The 10,077-nt window shown below is 36.6% G+C and overlaps 1 protein-coding gene across 1 annotated transcript; it reads right to left on the bottom strand.

Annotated features, from left to right (window-relative positions):
• Positions 1 to 3,532: 3,532 nt before the first annotated feature.
• On the bottom strand, positions 3,533 to 7,063 carry LOC128031444 (transcription factor Sox-11-like). Its single transcript, XM_052619710.1, is given in 2 exon segments — positions 3,533 to 5,819; positions 5,821 to 7,063. Coding segments are annotated over 2 exon segments (1,002 nt in total). The 5' UTR covers positions 6,772 to 7,063; the 3' UTR covers positions 3,533 to 5,768.
• Between the last annotated feature and the right edge of the window lie 3,014 nt (positions 7,064 to 10,077).

Here is a 10,077-nt window from a genome sequence, read left to right as displayed (position 1 = left end):
TGAATGGACAAGCAGTTGCTGCTGGATTGGTCAAAATCGTATACCCTTAAGCTATTGTTCTTTACTGCTTGTGTTGGGCATGAGAGGGAGGTTGTGGGTTGGGGGAGACCCAGAAAGATTTCAACCGTTATCACTTGTAAGAGAGAATAAGGAACTTGTTCAAATTCATTCCTGAGAGGCAGGATCTGTACCACTTACAGGGAGCAATTTTGTCAAAGATTTCTGCATTTAAAAAGAATGAAAGAAAGAAAGTGAATAAGACAAAGAAAGTTCTTTGAATTTTAAAAGCACAAACGTATAGGCTGAATGAGAGGTTTGTGCAGCTCTTGTGTCTCTTCAGAGAGAGAGAGAGAGAGAGAGAGAGAGAGAGAGAGAGGAAAGGAAAGAAGAAGGGAAGAGAGAAAAATAGGGGAAAATTACATACCTAAATCCATGTATCTGGGCAGACATCCAAACAGACTTTTCCAAGTAGATAGAAAAAACATACAAGGGAGCAGTGAGCAGTAAAACTCTAATATTGCTCTCAGTATGATCATAGAAGGTAGATTTCCTTTGGATTTAGGATACATTCAAAGTTTTTCTCTCGCGCAACAGATTGGGTAAAATATAACTTAATATAAATATACAAGGTAGCCTTTTCTAGCTCTAAAAAGTTAAATAAACAACCAAATTTATGTTACTAACGTAACTCTGAGAAAGATTAAAACATAACATTAATCTCTGGATCCAGCTTAGTATGCCTCAACGCAATGGAATAACTTTAGATTAATGATGAAACGGCCACGATTATGTGGTATGATTAAAACAGAGTACTGCGCTATTGTGTAATACTCTTTAAAATAGCCTTGGCCCTGAAAGTGCACCAATTTAAATGCTATTTTGAACTGAGGGAATATGCATTCAATGGAAGAATCAACTGACCCACCATAGGCATGCTGTATTATCTCTGAGCCTGACGGTGCAAATCCAGCTTAGTTCATGTTTACATTTTGAAAATGTTCCCTGATGTGGTGAGGTGCTGGGCCAAAGCGAGGCTCAGGGGGTCTCTAGGGACATGCCACAAATCTCAGCAGAGCAGCAGGGGTCAGGGCTCTTTCTAAAGGCTTGTCGAAGGGCCAGCAAATGCAGCCCCATTAACACAGATAATTATTCAGTGCTAAAGGACAAAAATCATAAAAGATGTTGTTTGGTGGAAGCGATGGTCACCAAGGTAAAGTATGAAACTTTACCTATGCAATAACTATGCATTAATATATATATATATATAACTTTAAGTGTATTAATTATATAGTATACTTATTATATAATATTAATAGAAATTTAGTTCTGGGTAGATTACTTTATTGCTATAGATTACTAATTACTGAATACAGATTACATGATTAAAATTAGATAGCAATGTAATCTATTACATTACACATTTTAGTAAATGCCCAAGTATAATATATTTTAATACTTAAATTGCTTTTGACCTAACTTGTCTATCACACTGATTTGAATACCATGTTGATGTAAAAATACAACGTGAAAGAAAATGTATTACATTCTCTGTTATCAACAATATGAAGGGTTTCCCAAACTTGAAAATAAATAAAATAATAAAATAAAATAAAATAAAATAAAATAAAATAAAATCTAAGCCCACTACTCTGACACTTTGCACAACAAAAGAAGTAAATCTTCTCTGGTGACTGACATGCAATGCAAAAAATGGACAGCAAGTGACAGGAACATAACAGGTCATCCCTTCCTCTCCACAAGAAGACTGTCACCACAATTGCTGAAATGCATTTCCTATTACCGGTTCAATAGTGAATCTTTTTTCTTGTACTTTGTGTTCCAAAGAGGAGTGATCTATCTGATTGCAATAAACATCGGTGAGCTTTTCTCTTGCCAAGCATAGAGGCACATATGACAAAACAGAGGATATTCAGAATGCAACATTCACGTGGTGACTCCACACTACACTGGAGTGAGAAAAACAGCATTGTTGTCATGGTCCAATGTACTATTATTGTCTGAGGTAGCTGAAGCAGAATAACATAGATGTGCAACTCAAAGCTTCAAATCATCTTGGAGGAAGACTTGCTAAGATTTTGAGCAACAAATCCTATCTAAAAATGTTCTTTAACCATCTTTATGTAGATGTCCCATGTGGCATTTGGCCATGCTTTCCAAATTTTATGAATGATTTAAGAGATTAATGCATTGGAAATTACTTTTGTTTTGTCACCAGATTCCAACCGCTGGGCTTGATAGATGTTATCTTACTCAATGTCTCCCAAGCATTTCAAATTTCCATTTATTTAAAGAGGAAACGGAGGAAAATTTTAACGGGTCACTAATTTAATTTCACTGCGTTCTGGTGACATTAGGCCCGACCAGATATTTCAGAGGAGCACAAAATCAATGTGCATATTCTGTGGGGAATCACTCCATGAATCCATTAGTAACTTTGACCAAGAGGTCAGGTAAAGTAATAGCCAGATAAATGTTTTATTACTGATGCCCTGACTTACTTAATGGCCAAACAAAATACATATAGTACATCTATGCATGTTAAACACTTTTGATTACATCATGATGATGTAATGCATTTATCTTTGCTCGCCATGTGTCTTCATTACCTGTATGCAAAGCTGCTTTTTGCTCATTTAGATCATTTTTATTAGATATAAACTCAGAACTGCAACATATAAACCCAATTCTGAGGAAAGAGTAAGAATTGCCTGATGTTAACTTTATTTTTTTTTTTTTTTTAAGAATCACCAACAACAACAAAGAATTGGGAGATAAAAAGTCACAATTACCTTTATTCTATTCTATTATGTGGCAGAAATCTGCCATCAGAAAGAAAAGGAGCCATGTATCCAAATTTTAATTAATTTGCAATTAAGGTATTTAATTTTCATATTATTATTTTTTTGTGCATTCCATGCAAAATGTACTAATTGCATCTTTAAGAAATGAAGAAGTGCATTAATGTATTTGCATGCTTCAGAAATGGTCTAAAAGCAGTCGTGAGCACATTAATGATGCAGTAATAATCTTCTTCAATGCATATTGATTTCTAAATGTCTAAGGACAGATTATATTTAAGAGTGCTTCTGTGTTCTTGCTTATAACCCGTTTTTCTAAACTGCATGACTGGTCACTAGTACAAAAAAAGAGGGCAGTGTGCGTCGGAGGGCTGCATAGGAGAAGGTGGGCTCTCCGGCAGTGATTAGAGGCAGCTGTGGAGCATTCATGCTGTGTTTCTCCCCTTCACTCCAACAGGCCACAAAATCCCACCAATCACAGGACTCTGTATTCAAACAGCGCAAAATTTGATTTCTTAAAGGGGCCGTTGCTTCGAACGGGAGAAGCAGAGGCATTGTTATGATTTAAACTGGTAGGTTTTTATTGTTTCCAGATTAATATTTTCAAAGTAAAATCAGGTTATGTAAAGCTTTTTGACCTATTTTTATTGGTAGCCCACTCATTACAATACAAACAATGACATCACCATTTCATGTAAAAAAGTGAGAGGAGATTTTATCGTGGTAAGAATTTGTTTATTAAAAGATGAGTCAAAGAGAGGTTCACATTTGGAATGTGAGGATTTGGAATACTGCCTTGTACTTCACCATTTTTCCCTGGCAAAGAGTCCATCATATTCCAAACCTTGTATCAAAACAGACTTCATGTAAGACCCACATAAAAATAAACAAAATATGTTTAAGTGCAAGAAACAAAATATACAGGTATATGGTTATTGTTGTCATTTTTAATAGAAAAGACGGCAGTCTTGAGTTGAAAATAAAATGTTTGAGACGAGGATATGGAATGTACCTTTTTTTTTTTTCAAACCACCAACATTCATTATTTGATCATTATGGCACATTTTCAAAAAATTGTCATTTTCATATTGGTTGCAGGACATCAACTATCCAGTTTTTGTGGGTCAGTTTAAAGAGAAACGGTGGGGGTTTTCTCCACAGAAAAGCACACTATGTGACCATATTCAGTTACGATCAGTTCCAGCTGATTTCTTTATTCATCAATGACTTCAGCATCATGACAAGTAATGATGTTGACAGAGTAAAAGTCTGCCTGTTCATCATTTTGCTACAAAAATGCAAAAAAAAAAAAAAAACTTGAAGATGGTCTGCATTTACAAGTAAATATATTGCACAAAAAATGAAGGGGAAACAGTATGTGCCATTAGAAAAAGAAAGAAAAAAATCCAGTCTCACACCTGCGATTTGGGACCCATCCACATATCACGAGTATGATTTACATAAACTCCTAACTTTACTATTTTACAGTACATATACAATCTTGAAACTAATACCAGCACTGTGGTTTGAATCTCCCCCTTCCCAATGCCATATGTTCTACAAATACTCAACAAATTTGATCTACAGCTGTACAAAACCTAGCTTAAAACCACAAGGCATTTTTGATGCAAGTTTTAATTTAAACTTAATCCTTAAACCAGGACTCCCTTGCATGCTTAAAAAAAGAAATGATAAAGGGAAGAAGTGCCTGAAACTCACTGAGTGCCCAGTAAGAACATTCCCTTTTTAACTGTACAAAAATATGCCCGAAAATAGTTTGCTTTCTTTTAAAAAGATGAGGTCTGTTATGTATCAAAATGCTTCCTCTAACAGCTGCAACTCTAAGGAGGTTTAGGCTGCTTAAGTTTCAAAACAGTAGGTAAACTGAATCAGTCCCAAAAAAAAAAAAAAAAGGTCTGGCATTTAGAAATGACTAAACAACAATTGAAAGAAACGTCCTGAACAGTAATAGTTCACAGATTTGCTTTGAGTCAGTCCACAGTCTTTACATTTTCAGCTCCCTGCAGTTACAAAGAGGGTATAAGATGCATAGAAGTTCTCAGATTTTCCCCTTTGTGGTCTGATTTAGTTGAACAGTAATTGTAGACCTATAGAAAAATCCATAAAACCCTGTCATGCTGCCAGAAAAAAAAAAGGTCTGCAGACTTTATTTCTTTTTTTGCTACAGTACCAGCTTCATGAGCATCTAATTCCCCACACCTCTCCCCTCCTATGGTAAACCATTTTAACATTTATTCCTTCATTCTAACTAGTGTCTGTATTTTGTTACTATTACTTTTTTGTATTACTTTTTTGTATTGCAAATAATTTAATAGTGACTTATTAAATTTCACTGCTACTAACTTATTCCTTTGCTACTATTTTGACGTATTCCAATTGTGTGTGCACAATATATATATATATTACTATATTATATATATATATATATTATTCAAAGTTATTATTATTGTTAGAAACTAGTGTTTATTCCACTTGTTTCTAATAGCATTCTGAGTTTAACTATTAAGAAGCTTTTTCTTACTAGTCTTTGCATGACAAGTAAACTAGTGTGAAGTCAAGTAAGAAATTTTAATGATTGGATAGTGACTAGTAGCATAGGAATAAGTGCTATGAAGTAAACAGTATATCCACGTTTGGATTATAAAAAAACAAAACAAAAACAACAACAACAAAAATACTATTAAGATAAGCACAGACAAAAAATAAAATAAAATAAATAAAAATAACAAAAAATAAAACAAAAATGTTAAAATGGCTTGCCATACTTGCCTCCTTCCCAAAGCCACTATAGGTGGACCACCAGAAGACGACAGTGGAGGAAATAAGTACAGAACAGAGCATTATACCTCTCCCGTATGTTATTAAGTTGTCTTATTTAGTATGTGAAAACCAAGTCAGAAAAGTTCGCTTCAAGCCAGTCCCCAGCTATCATTTCGCTGAGCTCAGGTGTGCAATAGTCTGGAAATTCAAAGTGGGAGCCGAGGCTGCCCTCACTAAAAGACTCCAACTCCTTATCCACCAGAGAGAGGGAGAGATTCCCCGGGTTTTGGTTGCCCAGTTCCGAGCTTTGCGCGGAGGAGGCGAAGTTCAAACTGAAGTCAAAAAGCAAGTCGTCCGCGTCTTCGCTCGAGCTGGAAGAAGTGGAAACCGACCTAGAGGATGCTGGTGAGACGGATGCTGGATACATTGTGCTCTGCTTGGTGATGTTTTTGAAATTGTAGAAGAGTCTGCTGTTCCGGACCTCCTCGTACATGCTGGCGCCCTCGGACTCCGCAGACGAGCTCAAAGTTGGGCTGGCGGGAACCTTTGCTACATTATAGGCTCGGATCGGATCCTCTTCCTCCTCCTCCTTCACTCGGACTCGAGAGTCCTCTTCGGAGTCGTCATCGTCGTCTTCATCCGTGAATTCACTTTTAATAACAGTCTTTGAAACTTTCATGCTCTTAAACGCGTACTCATCTCCGTAGCCGTGAGATGATTTACTTCCCGTCTTGTTCGTTTTCAGTTTGGGACATTTCTTGGAGTTCTTGGACAGTTTGTTGCAGGACTTCTCCGGAGATGGTTTGAAGGAACTGTCCAGCTTTGGTTTCTTCTTGGGTCTGTATTTGTAGTCAGGATAATCAGCCATGTGTTTCAGCCGGAGTCTTTCGGCTTCCCTGATGAAAGGTATCTTTTCGCTGTCCTTCAGCATTTTCCAGCGCTTCCCCAAGCGTTTGGAGATCTCGGCGTTGTGCATGTCTGGAGACTGTTCCATGATCTTTCTCCGCTCGATTTTAGACCACACCATAAACGCGTTCATCGGTCGCTTTATGTGTCCGGTCGCTGTCTTGCACCAGTCTGGGTTTATCGAAACCATGAATTCATTTTCGTCGGAGTCGGTGGCTTCTCTGGACATGCTGTCCGTTTCGCTGTTGTCCGTTTGCTGCACCATGGTGCCGTTTCTGTGTTTTCAGTCCAAAATATCGCTCGCGTGCGTCTGCTCTCTGCGCCTCAGAGGTTCACCCACTCTTTCCAGAGTTACAAGTCGCCTTCTTAACTACTTCTTGGCTTTTTCATGTACATGACATCATGAGTAGCGCTCCAATCACATCCTCTCCACTCCGCCCTACAGGCTCCAAGCAGCGCGCTTTAACCCTTAACGCGCTCCGGTCTAGACCCACGATGCGCGAGACGCGCATATCACTAGATAAACTGAACGGGGACGCAAACGTCAACACGTGAGCAAGCGAAACCAAACAAGCCGCTCGCACCGAATGTTTCAGGATCCTTTACTATGTGAGACTATAGAAGCGAGGCATATGTTATGAAAACATATTTGTATGGAAGCTGTTTTTTTTCTGTCTTCCAGTCTCTCTCTTAATAAAATACTGAAGGTGGCGCATGGACACTGTTCCTGTGTTCATACATGGGTGATCTTTCAATTGGGGCAAATGTTCCATCTTCTGGGATGATTTTATAGGAAGAAAAGCTTTATCATAAAACATTAATTCTAGGATGGATTATAACTTCTGCTTTTTGTGTTTAATTAGATAAAAAAATAACACTGCTGAAAAGTTAAATTAAATGTATTCCCTACACCCAGACGTTACTTGTCACTTCCCTTTATAAGAAATATATAAAATGTGTTAAAATCAGGAGAAAAAAAAAAAGCAGGGGAAAAAAAAATCTACATTTAATTTAATCTTAGAAAAATGGGACATATATGCTGTCATGTCTATGACTGTTTTATGGTGTATAGAGGAAATTGGAAGCTCTTTCAAGGCTTAAAAATTTAAACAGAGAGAAAAAAAAAAGAGAAAGAAAAAAACATATAGGACTACATAAAAAAAAAAAAACTACAGTGGTTTTACAATAATACAGTTTTATTATTCTGCATTTAATAATAATCATTTACCAATATCAAAAAAGGCAGGATAGTTCGCTGCATATTGTGGTTTGCAGTCAACAATGTTACTTGAAACGATGCATCGGCCAGTGCTTCCTGTTATATGTCCCATAGAGGGCAATCATTAGCCCTTCAGAGACCTTACATCACCCTCACCTCTGATGATGGAAGAAACTGCCCTGAGCAGTGGACATGAGACAAATTTTGCATAAAAAGGTAAGGCTTGAGCACATATGACAAGCTCACAGAAGCAATCTGCTCTCTGAGTGACCAAAAACATGACCCCAGTCTCTCAAATTTATTTAAAGCCTATTTAAAATCTTAAGGTCATATATATTTTTTTAAGAAAAAAATAAATAAATAAAAAATCTATGGTGTTGTATAGAAATCAGAAGCCAAGTCATCCGCCTCTGCTGTTGAATGAGAAGGAATGTTGAATAAACAGGTATCTATGGTTCTGGTCTGCTCTCTTGCATTGGTTCAGTCTGTTACATCATCGTTCATGTGATAGGCTCACAAACAGAGGTGAAAATCAAAGCTGCCTATTGATGTGCCGCTCATTAGCATGGCTCATTAAGGGCTGTGAATGAGGTGAGAGTGTCAGCTACTGCAGAGGTGTGAGTCATCCTGAAAAAGGGAGGGTCTCTGTGCAGGGAAATCTGAGACATCCTCTCTCCTTTGACTGCTGCACAAAACACACACACACACACACACACACACACACACCAAACACACACACATATTTGTTTTTCTATCATGGCAGAGACTTTTTTTACCCAATTATACTTTCTCAACCTAACTTGACCCTCACAGACATTTTTGCATTTTTTTACCTTTTCATTAAGACATTGTATAGCATGTTTATTAGACTGTTTTCGATGTGGGGATCATTGTCTGATAGGTGATTACAGGTTTTGCTATCCTTGTGGGATATTTGGTTCAAACAAGGCAGACAAAACTTCACTGATTCACACATACACTTGCACACAAACCATACAAGTGCCAAAAAGAATAGTTAAGTCAACAAGATAAGCATTGGTGGTCTTTGTTGTTGCTGTCCACATGTGCATCCGATTATGCATTTTACAACTCACACTGCTCTTCCAAAAGAAATATATCTAGAGTTCAAATATTATGTTGAATAGAAGCATCATTATTATGACTGGCTATATGACAACCCGCTTTGCTTAACAAGACCTCTTTAAAATATCCATTGTGAATATGCAATGAATCAAAAAAGTTCATGCATGCGTTTGTTTATTTCACAAAATAATAAATATGCTGTATTTTGTTGTATTGATTTAACACATAAAATAAACTGATCAAATAAAATAAATCTATCTGCCTCATAAAATATTCCCTCAGTTGTCTAAACTCTTTGAAACAGCTGTTTCTGTGCAAGAGCATTGAAGCATAAATCAATATCTGATGCTGCAGATGCATGGATCCATCTCCAATGCACAGCCTCTAGACAGGTGGTTCTCCTCTGACTGCTATCTAACAATGGTCAGGAAAAGGGGTTGTTATAGGGGCCTATGGAGAACCAAATAAACTTCTCATTTAAAAAACACATTCCTGAATATTGTTCTTGCTTTCATGAAGTGGTTCTTGCCTTGAAATGGTATTTTTTGCAGTCTATGGGACAGTCACAAGCCTCCCGGTTTATTGTCAATTCTTCCACATGTAGAGATGTCAAAAAGTGACTGCTTGTTTTTTTTTAAGGTCAGTCTTGATAAAGCCTGTGGAGAATGGATAGTAACACTGTACATCTATTGTAACCGTGTTGGAAAGCAACAACTGAAAAAGTGAGACTACTAACTGAAATAAAAATGTTTTGTTCTATTAGCTTAGTAATACTGTATAGTAAAGTTTTAATGTCACTTTTTATTGTCCTCTTTCATATATAGTATTGTTTTTAGTAAATTAGCTCATTCAGATAAAAAACAAAAAAAAACAAAAATAATAATAATAATAATAATAAAAATATTTACTAACCCACGAGTCTCTGCACAGAATTTAGGACTACTTATAACTTATTAAGAACTAAAAATTTATTATTCACGCCAGACCAGTAGTTTGTGATGTCATTTTGTAAAGAAACTCATGCATCCTCATAGACTGAACATGTAATACGAATGTGCACCATTTTTACAAATGTTTATAGTTTACACACAGACGATAATAGTATTGTTTACAAACTCTTGCATTTTGAAACCCATTATCAGAAGTTCGCCTTTTTTTCAGGCCCCAAAAGCACAATTATTGTCTAAATGAATGGCCAAAATGTGTAAAATGTTTTGTATTTTTAGTTGAAAATGGTGTCGTATAACCAGCCCCTTAGAGTGTATTTTC

Source organism: Carassius gibelio, chromosome A17, assembly GCF_023724105.1.
Source record: "Carassius gibelio isolate Cgi1373 ecotype wild population from Czech Republic chromosome A17, carGib1.2-hapl.c, whole genome shotgun sequence".
NCBI lineage: Eukaryota > Metazoa > Chordata > Actinopteri > Cypriniformes > Cyprinidae > Carassius > Carassius gibelio.
The sequence above is the reverse complement of the archived record's forward strand: the minus strand, read 5'-3'. Positions and strand labels throughout refer to the sequence as shown.